The 18,887-nt window shown below is 41.3% G+C and overlaps 1 protein-coding gene across 1 annotated transcript in view; it reads right to left on the reverse strand.

The window, feature by feature from the left end:
• Nucleotides 1-18,887, reverse strand: part of col27a1a (collagen, type XXVII, alpha 1a) — a 64,379-nt gene that overhangs the window by 21,169 nt on the left and 24,323 nt on the right. Inside the window, exons 8-20 of the mRNA XM_019361995.1 lie at nucleotides 15,626-15,670; nucleotides 13,455-13,508; nucleotides 12,941-12,985; nucleotides 11,819-11,872; nucleotides 11,036-11,080; nucleotides 7,921-7,974; nucleotides 5,683-5,727; nucleotides 3,104-3,157; nucleotides 2,834-2,878; nucleotides 1,906-1,959; nucleotides 1,482-1,535; nucleotides 321-374; nucleotides 182-235 (exon numbers count right to left, since the gene is read on the reverse strand). Of these exons, the coding sequence (XP_019217540.1) occupies nucleotides 182-235; nucleotides 321-374; nucleotides 1,482-1,535; nucleotides 1,906-1,959; nucleotides 2,834-2,878; nucleotides 3,104-3,157; nucleotides 5,683-5,727; nucleotides 7,921-7,974; nucleotides 11,036-11,080; nucleotides 11,819-11,872; nucleotides 12,941-12,985; nucleotides 13,455-13,508; nucleotides 15,626-15,670 (657 nt within the window). The remainder of the gene's footprint in view (nucleotides 1-181; nucleotides 236-320; nucleotides 375-1,481; nucleotides 1,536-1,905; nucleotides 1,960-2,833; nucleotides 2,879-3,103; nucleotides 3,158-5,682; nucleotides 5,728-7,920; nucleotides 7,975-11,035; nucleotides 11,081-11,818; nucleotides 11,873-12,940; nucleotides 12,986-13,454; nucleotides 13,509-15,625; nucleotides 15,671-18,887) is intronic.

Raw genomic sequence — 18,887 nt, forward strand, 5'->3', positions numbered from 1 at the left:
ACACCTACTTAAAAAAATATATAAAAACATTGTCATCGTGTGAATATTAGGGGGCTGACGTTATAACTTAGCTCAAGAGCCGCTGTATTTCTCCCAGTGTTGCTGTGGAGCACCAGCCAAGTTCTGTCGCTGTTTTGAGTTAGTTTAGGGACTGCTTAGCCTAGATCATGATTTTACTAACCTTTGGTCCTTCAAGGCCGTTCTCTCCTGGTGGTCCCATGTCACCAGGAAAACCCTATTGAGATTAAAAAGGGCATCAATTATTATTCTGTTTTTGAAATGCAGACATCAAATGCAACAACGAAGGAGTAAATACAAACCTCAGGGCCCGGAGGTCCGGGGGTACCGTCGGGACCTTTCTCTCCTGGCTTTCCCTGTTTAAGAGAAAGATGTAAAACAGCTGAAGTCTTTGTTTGTCTTTTTGGTCAGCAGTGATTTCCTCCTCTCCTCTATGGACGCCATTTTTGCCTAGTCGTGTTGTTATTGTCGAATCATGAACTCTGACATTAACTTAGGCGAGTGAGGCCTGAATGAGTCGTTGACGAGTTCTTGGAGTAATTTTGGTCGGCCGGTCACTCCTGGGAAGCTTCACCACTGTTCCAAGTTGCGAATAATGGCACTCACTGTGGTTTACTGGAACCCTTTTCCAACTGACTTTGTTTCTCAGATGTTTCTTTACATTGTGGCATGATGTGCTGCTTTTTGAGATCTACTTAACTTTGTCAGACAGGTTCTGTTTAAGTGATTTCTTGATTCAGCAGGTCTGGCATAATCAGTCCTGGGTGTGGTTAGTGAAGCTGGACTTAACTTTCTGAGAGACTGAAATGCTACTTTCAGCTGCTCCCTTATTCACAAGGGATCGCTACAGTGGGTAGCTCCACATGTTTGATTTGGCAGATTTTTTTACATTTGATGCAACCCTATAAAGGTTTGTGCCTCCTTCTGGGATCAAACTGGGGGTCTCTCACTTCTTAGGCAAATATAGAAACCACTACACTATAGAGCCACTTGACCTGACAAATAATGCTGGTGACAGTTTCCTGGCAAAGATCAGTGACTTCCTGGACACTTCCTGGCTGCTTGTAAACCTCATGGATAGGAAATTGCTGCTTCAGGCCAAGAAATAGTCCTGGACATAACACGCTATAAAAATGGTTATGTTTACTGTTGAGTTAAATAAAACACTTTAAACATTAAAGATTACATAATGTGCAGGTTTTGGATGTTTTCACACTGCCGGGCTTGCAGTTTTCAGCTTTCTGCTAAGTTAACTGGTATGTCTGTTAGCAGAACTAATAGACATATCTTGAGTTTTGTTTTCTGGCCAAACTGTTAGCACAAAGGCTATTAAGGAAATAGCTTAAGGGCCAATGAAGGCAAAAAAAAAGAGAGTAAACTATTGCTTATCTAAATTCTGTCCACATTTTAACAGTTAAATGTACTCCTGGTTTTCATGATTACATTCCCAGACAAGAACTAACCTGTGGTCCTGGTTTCCCATGGATGCCTGGTAAACCTGGAGCCCCCTGGACACCCTGTCCAATGCAAACAAAAGTTAAAAACTCAGAGAGACAGTCAGACAGGATCAGAAGCTTAATTTCTTTTCTAGCGAAGCAGACATTCGACATGCATGACTCTCTGTTCAAGACTGTGCTATCTCTTGGGGCCACTCTGCTCTGTGATGGATTCGAATTTTGCTTACACACAGAGATAAATGTGGAGGGTGAACATAAGAATTTCCTTAAGCTGAACAGCAGACATCTGGAAAAGTCATTTTGCAAAGACAAAGGCTGTGTAACACGAGTGTACTGCAGGTAGCGTGCCGTACGGTGAGATAGAGAAAGCAGTGAGATAGAGAGCGTGTGCATGTGTGACGTGCACAAATGCGTTGCAAAGGTGATGTACCTTGTCTCCTTTGAATCCAATCTCCCCTTGCTCTCCAGGAATCCCAATTTCACCCTGACAGAGAGAGAGGAGGAGACGAACACGCATACATAGGAAGATGGATGAGGTATGGACAGAAAAAAAGAAAAAAATGGAAACCATTAGGGGGGAATGAAATGTTCCACTTTTCCAAATACAAGCTTTTATTTTTTTTAAACAGACAATACTAATTAGCAGTTTGCACTTCATGAATATCCACACACAGCGAGTGTTATTTACTGGATTAGCCAACTATTCCATGTGGTGTCAGTATGTATTATGAAAGGCATTGCTGCAGTTTGTCACACCACATGTTTTGCAGGCCGTTCGAGTATAAAACAAATGAGTAATAATGAGAAACTGCAGTAATTACAAATGCAAAGTGAGAAGTGTCCAATAAACCAAATTTCAAACATGAGGCCTCTGATGAAGGTCTTTCAGTCACTTTCAGATCTGACTATTTGTGCTTTACCATCATTAAGGTATTGTGCACTGTTCTGGTTTTAGTAGAGGCAGCCAGATTTTATTGCTGTCCTTAAAAGGCCTGCTTGTTGAGCCTTCTTAAATCATCAGTGCTGAGTGGTCTCTTCATGGTGTGTGTTTTTTGTTTTAAATTTCAAGGACAATGTCTGTCTACTTTTCTTTCATTTTCTTCAATAGCTTGGCTGGCTGCTTCAAATTAAAATGCTTCCATTAAAGATTTCACAAAAATATGCATATGGAAACCTCATCTAACCAATAGAAACTATCCTCAGACGTTTATATAAGTTAATTTGCAGGTGACACCTAATGAAAGCATGCTGTTTAAAGTCTAAACTCTGGACAGAAATATCTACGGCAGGATGCAAAAGACTACATATCCATCACATGCTGCTTAAACACAGGTCAATAACAGGAATATTCAGATCACCTTATCACCTTTCAGTCCTGGTTCTCCTGGATTTCCAGGCACCCCCTGGAAAAAGCACCAACAAACTGGTTGAAGGGCACCCCAAAAGCCAAATTCTATCAAAAGTGCATCTTTACGGCACATAACTCCCAACTAATCCAAATTCAAAAGCTTCAAATAGGCTTTCTAAAAAAAATCTTTTGTTTTACTGCATATACAATAACGGATAAAAATAAGACAGTGAAGGCAACAGTTTCTATCTCTATATGTGTGATGTGTGTGAGAGATTACTTTCAGTCCATTAGGTCCTGGCGGGCCAATCTGTCCCACAGGTCCCATGTCTCCCTAATGCAAGAAGATGGGATAAACAAGAAACACATTAATACATAGTGATATCACATGCATAAAGAACAAAGATGTGGCCCAGGCCCCATTCATTAATGTAAAAAACACATATACAATAAGAGCGCACTTTGGGATCCATTAAGAATAAATTCACTGTCTTGCTTCCAGCTTTGCTATCACATCGCACACAACATAAAACAATGGATGATAATATATGACTGACACCGGGAAGAATGAATAGATGTTGTGGTCAGAAGCCAAGATTGTGCATCTGAAGATTAAATCAAAGAGTAGCCTTGGCTCAGAGTTTCAAACATTAGCCTCAGTGAACAATCGACAGAGGATGTTATTAAGTATAAGCTGCAAAATTGCACCTCGGAGCAACTCACTTAATTTGGTATTGCGAGTTAAAAGGCAACCCCCCCCCCCCCCCCCCCCCCCCCCCAAACTTCTAATCTAATGGAATCTAATACCTGATAATTAAGTCATATCCTGCTGGACTGATTTGTCTCTAAAAAAACAAAATCTGCTCTATAGTTTCAGTGCTCTAGTCTCACACTTAAATGTTAATTTCAATTGCATATTTCCTGCTCACGAATTGCTAGAAATGCATGAAGAAACACATTACTCTTAATTTCACTGAATTCAGGTTTATTATCACTCTACTTGAACTCTCACTTGATACTTAGCTGCTCTCTTAAAACAGCAGATTCACTTCTGTATAGACTTTCATCTTCCCCAGAAATGAACTCTGAAACTGAATTTTGCATATTCGAAAGACAGAGATTTGCAGTATTGGGGTATTCAAGTATTCAAACCCGATGGTCACTAAGAGCAAAGTCCGTATGTATTTTTGTGTGTGTCTCTGTGTGTGTTTTTGGAGGATGATGCTGCAATGAGAAGTACTTGCCTCTGTTCTGTGCACACACTGAAATCCATCTGTCTGTGTGTTTGCTACTTTAGCTGCAAACTCAGGTGTTTAGCCAGCAAATTGAGAGGTACATCTTAAGCCCCTGAACGTTGTTATACATATCAGATACTATTATGTCATCCAGATAGCATCAAACTAACGCATCTATAACCTGGTTTTTGGATTTTAACAACTATAAGACCTTACAAAGGGATCGCATCATTTTTATTTCCCAACCATAACATCTCATTTGTAGCCACAAAATTTCATGATATAATGAGACGCCAAAAGATTGCCCAGTAACCAGCTAACAACAGGCTAAAAAGGCCTGTTTTTGTATTTATGCACATATGAAACCCTATAAAAACATGTCTTGATGCATGCTCAATCATCCAGGTAAGTAAATCGCAAAAGACTGATTCTGTTCATCTAGCGTTTTCAGTCATGACAATTTGCACATTAATGATCAAGAACTGACTTCACAGCCCACTGATCATGCAGTGGGCTAGTTTCAGTTATTGCGTAAATGTACTCTTCATAAGGTTGGGGAAACCTGCAGTAAGCTGAGACTGAAGAAGTCACTTGGATGAGTGTGATTACATAAGAGACGTAGAATTGATTCAGCTTGTTATTGCTTCAGGTAATGGAGAATACTGATAATGAAATCCAGTGATTCCTTCCATAATCATAGACACGGAAACATCATACTGGTGAAAAACTGCCACAGATGAGGCTTCATGACATCAAAGGAGGCCTTGTTTGTATTTCAGCAGTATTTGACACAATAAAATTTGGTTCAGTTTTTTTCAACTGTTAAATATCTATATCTATCTATTATAAGTGTATTTCTAAGTGAGAGTCGTTGTCTAGACATTTTCTCTTCTTCAGTAGTTGCCAACCTTCACCCAAAGCTTCTCAGCTTTGGAGTCCCCAGAGAAGAGTGACTGTATATTTTTATCTTTGTAGTGGCGCTCCGTCCTGCTGCTACGTACTGTACATTATACTGACGGATAAGACGGATAAAGAGGACACAAAGCTCAGACTAGGGCTGTAATCAGAGTCCTTCAATTACAGGCCTACTACCACCACCGGTGGCCTAGAATAGGTCGGGAGGAGTGGCAGCAATGGGTGAAGACGGGACGCAACAAGAGAAACCAGGGAGACATTATAATCACACACAATTATGCGGCTGTCGGGCTGGGCAGGCATGGAGGGCAAGGTGATGGGTGGGCGGGGGGCAGCTCTGTTCTAAAAATAGTTATTAAAAGGGAGCTTCAAGAGGAGGACAAGATGCACTGTTAAGGGCTGTGTGATTGATAAACTGCAGACGACTGCCTTGTTCTTCATGTGAGAAAATAGCAGAAATAAACTGCACAATTCAGGCTTTGCATTCACTGTGAAAAAAGCCTTGGAGTCTAAGAGCCATCCACATTCACCTAATATCTATATCAAATATATGAATTAGATTCCCACCAAACTGGCAGGCGACATAAATGCAAGCTAATAAAGTTTTCTCCTTTTTTTCCAGTTTTGCAGGTATATTCAGTTTCATTTAAACATTTGCAGCTGTGGATGCTTGAGACAGTGCACAGAAAACACACAAACTACAACTCACAATAAGTCCAGGAACTCCGTTTGGACCGGGGGCTCCCATGTTACCCTAGTTGGAGAGGAGGAGAGAGAGAGTTAGTGAGATGAAGAGAGAGGGAAAAGGAGCAAGTTTCATGGGTTATTGGCCCTTTTTTTAAACAAACATGCTCAGAAGAGTGGCTCAGTGTTCTTCGCAGCTTATGAGAGGGGGCTGTGTGCATGAATATGTGTGTGCATATTTGTGTGTGTGTGAGGGGTCTCAGGTAGAAGTAAAAGGGATGTGAGACCATCGTCCCACTGTGGCGTTTTCAAATATGCAGGTTCTACCTCAAAAAAAGAAAAAAAAGAAAGAAAGACAAGTGGACAGAGACTGTATCCTAATTAAGGCCATTAACAGGTTTTACTTTAACCCAGTGAAATATCCAGGAGTTAGTACAGTATACCCATTCAGTGTTAAAGAAAATCTATCTCATTGATTTTTGACTTTTCTTCATAGACAGCATAAAGGTTTAGTGAAAGAAAGTAATTTCTTTCACTAAACTTTGGAAATGTGAAGCCAATGCAAAAGAGACCTGCTTTCTTTTTAATGGCCAGCAGGGGGCGACTCTATTGGTTGCAAAAAGTCTTCCAGTTGTGTAGAAGTCTATGGGAAAAGAAACCTTGGCTCCCTTGTTCTGTGACCTCAGTAAACACTTTCCTGATGACTTAATGGTGGTTATATTGAATAAAACACAAAGTTTAATTTGTAACTTATGGAGAATTATACAGTATGCTCACTGGATAACCTCATTAGCTAATGACAAGTTTCCTATTGCTCATGATGCCCAGTTTTAAAGCACCAACATGGCAACAGCAAAACTGGTGGCATCAAAAGGCGACAACATTGCGCAGTAGGTGATGTCATTGTTTAAATGGTATTTTCTTTTATTTACCACCATCATGAAGTTGACTGTTTTAGCCATGGCCATGGTCATTTTTCTTCAAAGGATTACTTATTCGGTGACTTATGATGCCATCACCAACACCATCATCACAGCAAATCTGATGATTTTTCAATGAGCCTCAAAGGAGTTTGATGGCAATCTCATGGTACATCCATCTACAAGACATTTCCTGCCCGTCTCTACTGCAGCTACCCATAAACACATAACAAACTATACATATCTGCTAAGCGTGATGATAGCTTTTCCTCTGCATGTGAAATTACTGATAGCTCAATGCCCCCCAGAAGCACAGCCTTGTTGAGTCTGACTTTTCCAGTAAGCAGCTAAGATTAAATAAGTATATTCTGCTTTTTTCCCAAACATTTTAAGCTTCATCAAGATTTGAAGACAACCTGCTTGCTTTGCAGGAGTAAAATGCATTAAACATGTCATCACAAGTAAAGACAACAAAGAGTGGAGAAGGAAAAAGTAAAATATATAAATATATTTTCATATATTCCATAAGCTTGCCAGACTGATTATTTCATAATAACATTTGATAAATCTAATGCGTAATCCACTTTGGAAGATAGGTCTTATTCTCAGGAAGAGAATAAATGTCAGGCCCAAGAAAGGATTTATTAGCAGTTCAGTTGCCTGCTCTAGAAGAACTGACTAATTGGAGAAGTCGGAGATGGATAAGTGAAGTGTTTTCTAAAACATAAACCTTCACTTCACTTTTATTATGCATATTTCAGAGTGCATCAAGTATAACTTGCTCATGTTTTTATGTTTTTGTTTTAGAGTTTTCACTGACGGGCTTATTAGGTCCCACATTTGTAGGAATATCAAAAATAGTAGAAATGCTACGGTCCGATTATTTGATGTCTTCCATATGGACGGAATTAAGCCACAGACTGGGTTTTGCTGGTCCGTCATTAATGAATTGGGGGAGTCATTATTCAAAATGGCATCCTATTACATCATTTACTATTCTTGGATATCGCCTTCTCATGGCTGTGATGCTATACGTGTGTTGGGACCCAGTTTACAGCGGCGAATAGGAAAAGCTACATTTGAGACTGGTCCCCACTTAATACAGCTTTTTTCTTTTTTGTTTTTCTTTTTTGGAAAATATGTGCCAAGGAAAATGATCTACAGCAGCCGGAGGCATGACACGAAATGAAATGCAATAGCGATGCTTGTCGAGAATAACTTCAAACAAAACCCAAACACGGAGGCAAACTGCTGGACCGACTGAGGATTTAGCCACAAGCACTGTGAAAATGTTACAGTAAACATCAGGGGCGTGTGTGTGGGTAAGTGAGCGTGTGACATACTGGCTCTCCATCAGGCCCAGGTGGTCCTCTCTCCCCAAAGTCCCCAGGAAACCCCTGAAAACAGAGAGAGGAACTTTAATGTTGGTGACATACAGCAACTCAAACATAGATATTCAGAAATGTATGTCCTGTTGCTTTTAGTTCAGCTCAGAGACAACTGATTTTTGGGCAACTTGGGGGAAACGCACGGCTGTGAACACGGCATTCAAATTGATTTGGTGAGCAGTTCTTTATAGACACATCCAGCATTTATGGAGGGACACAAATATTCATTATAGGAGTGGTTCTGGCCATGTGATGCCCACTGTAATCTGCCCCCCAAAATCCACTAATTCACTAACTGAAGGAGCCTGTCATATGATGCTGAGCAGGAAGTGTTCAGTTGCTTCTTTATTGGCCAAATGACACATTGAGATAAGCAATGAGAGAACCAAAGCAGCACATTTAAGGAAGCAAAAACAAACCAATAAGCTGAAAGATGGTATAAAGCTCTTCAGAGATAATGATCACTGGAGATGGATGATCGTTCTCTGGAGCGTCATCTCTACAAGTCTTGTGATCTACTGCTGAAATAAGCATATTTTAGTTACAGTCACTTTAGTGCACACAAGGCGATTGTATTTGCATTGATTGTGCAAATACTGATGCAATTAAAAAAAAAAGTGCATTGTAGTAGGGTCAAATATGCCAATGGGAATGGCCTTAACCACGGAGTCAAGTTAACAGAGCACACTTTCACAAATACTGCTGACTGTTGCACAGCCAAGAGTGCTGCTACTGTAATAGTGCGGCAATTATAATAATTTCACAGAGTCAAATATAGCATTAAATATAAAGTAATTTGAAATATGCGCAAAATAAGAGTATAATGGCTCCATTAAAAGCATTAAATCTATCAGCTGTAGGCTGTGTGTAGCCAACTGTTCTACTGTTCTACCGTAAGCCAAGTAATTACTCTGTCCATTTAGCAGTAACAGGGAAGCTAATCAGAGCTTTGCTAACAGTTGGTGGTTTAGCGCAGAGAAACCACATCTGCATAAAGCAGTAGGGCCAAGGCATTTTAAACCAAACCATTCAGAAAGACTCATAATGGCTAGGTTCTTCTATTCTGGCCTCAATGCATTGTTTCAAAATGCCAATTACTGTTACCTCCAGAAAATGTCAGTTATTTCTGCAAGAGTGGAGATGATTTAGATATACTGCATTTAAATCTCTGTCTATACTTAGAAGCAAATTGTGCTGACTAAACACAACTCCTTTGCAGGTTGTTTCTTGAAAACAAAACGCCATTTCAACCTCACTTTTAGACAATAATAAATCCCTTTGACTGATGCTTTCTAAATGTTTCTCCTGAAACTTCGCATCAGGTCAATGAGGCGATCCTAACAGCACTAACTGCTGTAATTGCACATTGTTTCTGTAGCAGGTGGAGTACCACGCTACCTAAAAACATCGAAGTAGGGTCATTGTGCTACAGAAGCCTGGTTTATAACACGATAAAATTGTGAGCGCTGGGGGAACACACATCTACGAAGGATGACAGTGACCCAAAAGATGAATCATGTAGCTGTCGCCGCTGCCGTACGAGCTGAGGACAAATGTGGGAAACGTGGATTTGCCAAGTACTTAAAAAGCCTTTGAGGAGAGTCATGTGAGCCTTTAGTGTATTTCTGCTTTCACATTATGTCAGACCACCCTTTTCATCAGCCCTAACCTTAAAAAGGATCAAACAGCAGCAGCACTTACTGCAAGATACTGGACTGATATAAAAGAACTGCAACAGATGAGCCTGATAAAGACAACCACCACCAACAGACAAACACAGTCGAACAGAAAAAAAAGGTTATGTAGAAATGTTGGCAATGCACTTTGGAAACTTTTTAAGCTTTCCACTGTTTTAGATATATTCGCTCTTGACTCGTTGGTAGATGGCAGACTGTGCGTCTGTGTGTGTGTGCTTCCTCGACAGAGTACAAGTGCTCTGGTGATGGACATTAAAATGTCTGGCTCGTGTTCTTGTGGTTCTTCTGTTCCATCAGGGAGGAGAGGGATGATCTCTGAGGGATCATCTCATTAAACGTCCATGCTTTCCATTTTCCATGCAAAAGCACTGAAACCAGATGACAGTGATGACGATATGTGTGTGTCTTTTAGTTGCTTTTGCAGGCCAGAAATGTACTTAATTTCTAAATTTACTTCAGTACATTTAATGCTGTCTTTTAAGGATGTTATGCATAAGAAATGTCATGGACATTGGTACTAAACAGACCAAAATAACGATATTTTTATATCTCTGTGCCGTTTTCATGGCTGTAAAACTTATCTTATAATGCAGGCCTCTGTAAGTGAGGAGAACACCCACACGTACGCACTCCGAAAAAAATCTAACGCAATCAAATCAAATGCAAAAGGCCCCCAAAACTTCTGAAGTGCTAAATTTGTATCTGCAGCTGCTTCTTAAACAATTGCCTAATAACAGAATAAGCATCTACTTCTAAAAGCTTCACAATAGTGGACACTCGCTTGCGTGTGTTTAGACGTTTTGGCCAATAAATGCCTTATTTACTGAAAAGCCAATAAGCAACAGCTGCAGAATGATCTCAGCAGTGTGTGTCGGGGGTTACACACTCTTTCTAAAACACTCTGTCAAACTGACTTTGAACACTATATCTGACACACACAACAGAATCAGCGGCTTCCTTCCAAATGGCTTGGCTCCATGCTGGGGGGGACCGAAAGCCCATTACTCCAACAAAAGCCTTTTTCTTGTTACATCCAAGACCCCGACATGCGGCTGGTGGGACTCCACTCTATTCAGGCTGCAGTTAACCCTTCCAACAGCCATGGAAATACTTAGCTGATTGAAAGAATGACGTAAATGCAGACCTTATAAATTTTCATATGTGTATGTGTTGGATTCTTTGCACAAAAAGTTTCGATCTGACCCAAATACAGGAAATTTTTCTTTTTTTTCCAAACTTGTCTCTGAACTTTAAGGTTCTAAAAGCTATAATCAGCATCCATGACAAAGCGAACATTCAAAATGAGCACATCCATCACAATTTATCACATTTTTGAAAGATTATCTGCAAAGTATGTTGAGACAAAACTTTACCGGCCTACCCATCTTGCCCCTCTTCCCTGGTTCGCCGGGTATACCCTGAAAATCCAAACAAGATAGAGAGAGCAGAAGTAGAAAAGAAAGCAGAACAGAAAGGGTGGAAAGAAGACAGAAACAAAGAAGAAAGACAGAGTCAGACATTATGTAAAAAGCCATATCAAAATCAAAACATAGCACTTTTGGGTAGAACTGATTCAAGCCCAAAACACACTATTAAAAAGCCATAGCTGTAAGCCTGTCTCCTCTCCTGCTTCAGCAGATGTGAGCAGCAGCTGACTGCAGCCTAGCTTATATTTTCCAACCTATTATGAGAGATCTAGGCTTCCATTGTGCACATATATCTATTAAATGAGAACAAGAGTCTGCTGGAAGAAGAGAGCTATGCATAGTCTCTGCTTTATGTGTATCTTTCTGGCTACAGATGGTACAAGTCCTGATTACAGCCTATCCTGTGCTGATGCAACCTCCTGGACTGTGTCATAAGTAGGCAAATGGCTGTACAGAAGTAAGAGGCCTTAGTGAGTTCAGGCAGTTCAAAGGCCTTAAAAGGGGGGCTTTTATTATGAGTCATCAACACTCCCACACAGCTTTATACAGCAGCATCTCGGACAGCTGGGGACTGCTTCTCATGTTATAACAACAAGACAGCTGAATGTACAAAAGGCAGAAGAAGAAATGCTGTCCTTTCGCAGGCCCATTAGCTGGATTCGGCTGGTCCGCGTACATTTTCTGAGTTACCGATTGCTTGAGAGAAATATACATTTGAAAAGGACTCACTCTTTCGCCATCAGGACCGGGCAGGCCAAAAAGGCCTGGGATTCCAATGAAACCCTGAAGGAGAGAAGAGGAGACAGGAGGAATATGGATGAGTATTTGGATAGCACAAAAGCAGTAGGAAAAAAAAACCTAATGGCTGTGGGGCTGGTTTTCAGTGGATGACGGTCCACCACGGACTGGGTTGGCTTGCATGAAGAACCAAGCCATGAGGCAAGTGTATATGCCCATGGACTGCATGGTGCTGGCTTCCACGATGTAGTCCAAGGGCACATACCCTCACGCCAGGGATCTCTGAAGATAGCCAGGACATCACACTGGGCTGTCAGTATGGTGGAGACACACACAGACGACAACAAGCAGAAACACCACAGTTGAACGCTGGAGGAACAGTTCAGGTGCTAGTTAGAAGCGAGGCGTCAGATGAGTTTACACAATACGTAGTAGTCAGCAAAGGAAAGAGAGCAGAAAACAGAGAAAGGTAGTGCAGTGAGCAAAAGGGGGACTAGAATGCCTCCTTAAGACAGCAGGGCCTCAAACTGAGCTTAAACAGGAAATTCCAGCCAGTGGGGGCAGGGGGAGGTTTCGGAGCAGCCAAGGGAAACTGATAAAGAACCTTTATTGAAATGCAACATAAAAATCAGTTTGTGTCCACCCGCGTCTGTTTTTTTGTTTGTGTGCCTAAAGGGTGTTGGTTTGCATGAGAAGGCTTATCAACAGCCAGTCTCTGAATAAGAGTCTGTATACAGTAACACAATGTTTGTACTACAGGTGAAGGCTCCTAAGTTTAGCACGCTATTAACAGTGGTACACACACTAGTTGCGTGTGTGTTTATTTATGTGTGCGGTGGTGGATGCTGGTGCAACTACTACCATGCATGCTTTCATACGTACTAGAATTTGGCTGGTGTTGCATTCAAGTACGTGCTCATCCAACAACAGCTTTCTAGCACAAAATGCTAATGCTTGTGAGCGAGACCTTAATTTAGCAACTTCTTTGCGCATTTTTTTTATAAGTTTCACAAGCAAGTATATTCAGTGATCCTGTCAAAACATCAATACTGGTCATTTAGACAGATCTAAGCTTGAGCAGCACATTTGTAGAGCAGAAAGTTGACTCCTTACCCGAACGCCTTTAGGCCCCATTGGTCCTATAGGCCCAGGTAAACCCTGAAAATCAAAGAGAGGAATTTAATTTAGCAGCCCTGCATTTGAAGCTGTGCCTGAAGTACTTCATTTGGGTTATACCAAAGTCTACAGCTTTAACTTTAGAATGGAATATTTTAAAAAGCAATGTAACAGAGATACATCTTCATATTATAATCTGTAAGGTTTATTATAAAAATAACAGGAACCTTCCCAATGGGGTAAGGTGATAGGACTCAATAATAAATACTCCTGTGAAATACGCTGCCATACATTTCTGCATAGCAGCTATGGCTTAAATACTGAAGTGGATCTCTATGTTAATTTCTGAGGCATTTATTTTTCATTTTCCAACTCTTCTGTTTAGTTTTTACCCAAATATGTTTTTTTCCTCCAAGCCATCTGCTTAGCATAACCTAATTCGTCTTGGCCCTCTGCCCTTACTATGGCCCTGACTACAACTGTACCAGTCACAGCAGAGGATTTACTGCACCTGCCTGCCAGGATAACCTTTGGCACCTGGGCTCCCGACTGGACCTTGCTCACCCTGCAGAAGAGAGAGAGACAAATGAGAAGGTGGAGGAGAGGGAGAGAGCGGTAGGGTGGGCAATCAAAATTGCAGCAACACAAACACACACAAGCAGGCCATTCATAGCACTGAAGGGTTTCAGTGAGGTAGACAAAGCAGATGGGATGAAATGCAGTGATTGATAAGTATAATAACTATATGTCTCCAATATGTTCTTTTTATTAATTAAATTGAATGTCATTTATTTATTTATACATATAGCATCAAATCACAACAAAAATCACTTCAAGCTGTTTTATGTTCTACAGTAAAGACCCTAAAGTAGTAGAGAGAAAACCCTAACAATCAGCTGCCCCCCTATGAGCAAACACTTGGTGGAAGTAGGAAGGAAAAACTCCCTTTTAACAGGAAGAAACCTTCGGCATATATATATTATATATATATAATATATATATATGGCTGCGGGTTTTTTAAATTATTTTGATATCATACTTTATTATTATGTTAAAGTGGCAAGGAAATAAACACTCTAGAAAAGTATATGTACCTCAAATTGGTTCTTAAGTAAAGTACTTGTGTAAATGAACTTGGTGACATTCCACCCCACTGAACTGTTCCCACTGATTACCATGAAAAGCTTCTTTTTTTTCTTTCACTCCTCACTTTTCAGATGTGTTCCAGACCATAGACCCTAATTAGCAGTTTGGTTTGCATGCATGTACCGTCTATGTCACTGTCAGAAGGCATAAGACATGTGCACAGAAGCGGGTTGTGTTCAAAATTTGCAAGGACAAGCGTTTGTGTTTTACTTTCCTTGCCATTCCCTTTCTCGGATAAATGCAGTGTATGATTCTGCCAGTTAAAACACGCCATGAATTTGGCTTTGTGTCATTCAGGCCTTTAACTGACCAGCTGTAGATTTAGGCTCTGTATACAGCCTGTGGTGCATTACAGTAACAAAGTGTCATCAAGACACTTTGTTACTGCACACAACAGCAAACTAACTTGGTCGCTGGCGCTATGGTGATTTACACTGTGATCATCATCAGCAGAAGCAGCTATGTGGGAAACAGGGGGGCGGCGTTTGAGGAGGAATAGAGTGGGAGGGCATATTAGTAAAAAGTACCTTCTCTAGAATGACTAGAGCAGGAACTCCCCAAACTGATGACGTCATCCTGAGCACAGGGACTTATTTAAAGCTGTGACAGTGAGGAGAAATTTCCACTCTTCTTTTCATGACTAAGATCTTTCTTTAATGCAAACAGTAGTATGACCTTGGCCAATTAAAAATAACTTTGGACGCAACGCTGGATTCTCCATGCTTAAAAATAGTGTTGGGCTGGACTAAACAGCCAGAGTCATGTCTTCCGTCACTTAGCAGGGAATAAAAGACTCCATTGAATGGATTCCCACAGATTAAGGAAAGTCAAACCAGATAAATGACCTGGGAAATATGACAGAAAATAAAGGCCTGCTAGAAAATAGCATAGCATGTCATAGTGTGACATGCTGTAAGACAGTGTGACGATTGAACGACAAGCCCGGAGCGTAAGAGACACACACAAAGGGAAACTTTCTCCAGGACTGCGGAGTAGCAGCCACTGAGTGTGTCACTGTTGGCCTACTTGGCTTATTCCTGTTTCTTTTCTCTCTATTTTTTCCTCTCTTTGGCATCACTTTCTGATATCCTGGAGTGCATCGCTTTAACACAGTGCTTTGGCCAGATGTCTGTCCTCACCAGTCCTTTATAACAGGCTAATCTAATCTGGCTGCCCAGCTGGCATCCTTGGTGCGCGCACACATACACACAGATCGAAAGGTTGAACACCTGGAGTGAATGACGACTGAGTTTTGATTTTGAAGAATGAAGCGAGAGCAAGGGTTTAGACTTGAATGAGCTGGACGTGAATGGAGATATGTGGACACTAATGAAGGCATATGCATTGTAGATAATGTGATGTACATGAGGTAGAGAGAAGTGCCTGAAAGGAAAGAGTTCATCTGGGGAGATTTAAGGTTAAAGAAGCAAAATATATAATGAGAATATACAAGATATAGAAATGAACATGGGTTTTTCTGTAAGTGTGAGGGTGGCTGTTGCAGAAATAAAAGAGAACACCTGTGAAAATACTTACAGGCTCTCCAGGGAGTCCGGGTTGGCCAGGGAAACCTTTCTGTCCCTAAAGAAACCAAAATATCACATGATAAGTGAGTATAAAATAATAACAGAAAAAAAAGAAAGAGGTGGGAAAGTCTGAAATGATTCACAGTTGAGGAAAAAGCCTGACAAACACAGGAGCATGTGTGGGAATGACAAGTGGAGTGAAGTGTTAAAGCGAACAGCACCACCAGACAAATTTGGTGCCATATGCAAGGTATCAATCTGCCCTTCTGTTAATGGATCAGACTTTCCACTGGCTGTGTTCGCAGGGTCTTCGGGAGACTATTGCCAAGATCATGGCATGTTGAGGATATAAATGCCTTCCTGTTTAAGTCAGATAGCAAGGCCCTCCCCCTGCACGCAGGCCAGACTGCAACACAGAAGACAGCCTGACATAGTGCTTTCCTGCAGTTTTTGCTGACTCCAGCAGCACAGACCCCCGACAAAGACTGGAGGAAAAAGAAAAAAAAACTAAATCAAAGGTAGGAAGACATGCCTTCCTAGACCACAGTTTGATAGAGTGAGGGAGCAAGAGAGAGAGATTAAAAAAAAGGAAAGAGGGGGAAAAAAACAAAGTAAAAACAGACGGCTGAAGAAAGGAAAGACTCCTGTTGTCCCGTTTTCCTAAACCACAGCTTCAGCGTTCCAAGCCAAGGCTCCCAGAGTTCCTGTAAACTATCCACTGCTCTGTCAACTGACTGCAGCAAGAGAAGAGGACACAGCATCCCTCTTCTCATTACGTTACACGATCGCTCTCGTCGGTCTACTACGCAGCAGCACTTTAAACTGCCGTTCCCAGCATTTTAAACACCACCTTCTGCGCTTTAATAGGTCCAGCAACTGTGTCAACAAAGAGTTGTTTTCTAGTAAACCTTTGATAATTGTCATTGCAGATCTATTTTTTTTAACAGTCTGCTTTCATCTGTGTCTAACACACATATAAGCCCTGTGTTGTGTTGGAAAACCTTCACCTCACATCATCTGGTGCACATCATCAAAAGACCACTAGGAGGAGATGCCTTTGGCTGAGAGGAAAATACACGAGTAACACAAATAAACAAGTAGAGATGTTAGCAGGTGCTGACAGACACAGCAACACAAGCTTGAATTTTTGTGGGTTTTCATATTTTGCGAAAGTATTATCACTAACCGGTACACAGAAGAGAGCAGATGTACTCGGAGACACATGCTGCACGTGTCTGAAAACTTCCCAATTATAAAGTGCAATATTATGACGGTGGTCAGCTGGGAAATATTTTAGTTTTTCTGATGATCACTTACATGTGTCCAAATATACCTGTTGGTCTGTTTATACTGAGACACAACCACTGGCTTTTAATTGTGTGGATGCCCTAAAAGGGCTTCCACACTATTGAGTTCCTGTTTCTCTTTATTATGTGTGCCTATGCCAAGAGGCACACATATTACTATTCGTCGGATTTATTATTCTTATTATTATTATTATTATTATTCTCCATCTTCCGCCTAAATTTCGGCACGTATCATGCCCCGCAGTTTTGAGAAAAGCTTCATATATGTTACCTCATTTTGTGCGGCTGGATCTGGAATGGTGTGCTATGACTTTTGGTGTTTATGACTATTATAGTTTTTAAAATATTAATATTTTAGTGAAAATTTTCCCGCGCTCCTCTGCCAAACAGTTTTGACAATAGGGGTACATATGTTACATCATTTTGTGCGGCTGGAGCTGGGCTAGTATGGTGTGACTTTTGGTGTTCATAACTTTTATAGTTTTTGAAATATTTAGATTTTAGTGCAAATTTAGGCCAATTTCTAGGCTCCTGAGAAAGATTCTGCTTTTGGCACCATAGAAACAGACTTCATTTGTGGTGGGTTGGCTCTCTCTAGTGGTATACCGGGAGTAGTACGGCCTAAAGGGTGCCATGCTTGGTGAAAACTACATATCCCACAATTCATAGCATGCCTCTACCGAGTCAAACAATGGCGGACACCACTTCGTTTTATATGTCTTTTATTCCTGTTTCTAGGTCACAAAATACACTTTTAAGATATTTTCAGGCGAGAATGTAGGTGTGTAAACTTCAAATATCTGCTCGTTTTATCAAGACATCCCATATTAGCGACAATTCTTTTAAGTGTTGCTGATAGCCGGCTAGCTAGCTAGCGCCGCTAGCTTAGCTAGCTAGCGCCCCTTCGTGAAAAACCACCCAGGCTTGGCTGATAGTGAGGTGGCTAAAATTTGTTTAATCGCCCGATCGCTCGGCAAGGGTCTGTGTCTTAGCTGGACTTATTTTTCGTTTATATGGGCCGATGATGCTGGTCGATGTGGAAAAATAACTGAGTTGTTTGGTGGTGGAGCTACAACAGAGGGCAGCTATCCACCGGTGTGTGACAGAAAGGACATGCCGCGAACGAGACATACAAGGCGGTGAGGCTACCGCCGATCGTCCGGTGTTTGCTAACGCGGAGGTCAATCATGGATCAGGGAAAGCGAAGGCAGGAGCGTGAGGTGAACTGAATTTCAGGTAAGAAGTTATGACCTGCACTCTATTTGGGTCAGATATAAACCGAGTTTAGGTGTAGTTTATTTAGCAACAGTTCTCTTACGTGTTGCTGATAGCCGGCTGGCTAGCTAGCTAGCGCCGCTAGCTTAGCTAGCTAGCGCGGCTAGCGACCCTTCGTGAAAAACCACCCAGGCTTGGCTGATAGTGAGGTGGCTAAAATTTGTTTAAACGCCCGATCGCTCAGCAAGGGTCTGTGTCTTAGCTGGACTTATTTTTCGTTTATATGGGCCGATGATGCTGGTCGATGTGGAAAAAATAACTGAGTTGTTTGGTGGTGGAGCTACAACAGAGGGCAGCTATCCACCGGTGTGTGACAGAAAGGACATGCCGCCAACGAGACATACGAGGCCGGGCAGGCGATTGCTAACGCGGTGGTCAATCATGGATCAGGGAAAGCGAAGGCAGGAGCGTGAGGTGAACTGAATTTCAGGTAAGAAGTTATGAACTGCACTCTATTTCGGTCAGATATAAACCGAGTTTAGGTGTAGTTTATTTTCGTTGTGCTGACTTTTTCAATCACTTACAATAACTCGTACTGCGTTCTAGCTAGCACGACAGAGTTTCTATACAGCTGTGTGCGCATGGTGAACTTTATGACAGCCTCCCCTGTCATTCTCTCGCCTGTTGAAACTTCAGTCATGAAACTGATCAATGATCGGCGTTTCTCTCTTGTTTGTTTATCGCGCAAAA

The sequence above is a fragment of the Oreochromis niloticus genome, linkage group LG7, assembly GCF_001858045.2.
Source record: "Oreochromis niloticus isolate F11D_XX linkage group LG7, O_niloticus_UMD_NMBU, whole genome shotgun sequence".
Lineage (NCBI taxonomy): Eukaryota > Metazoa > Chordata > Actinopteri > Cichliformes > Cichlidae > Oreochromis > Oreochromis niloticus.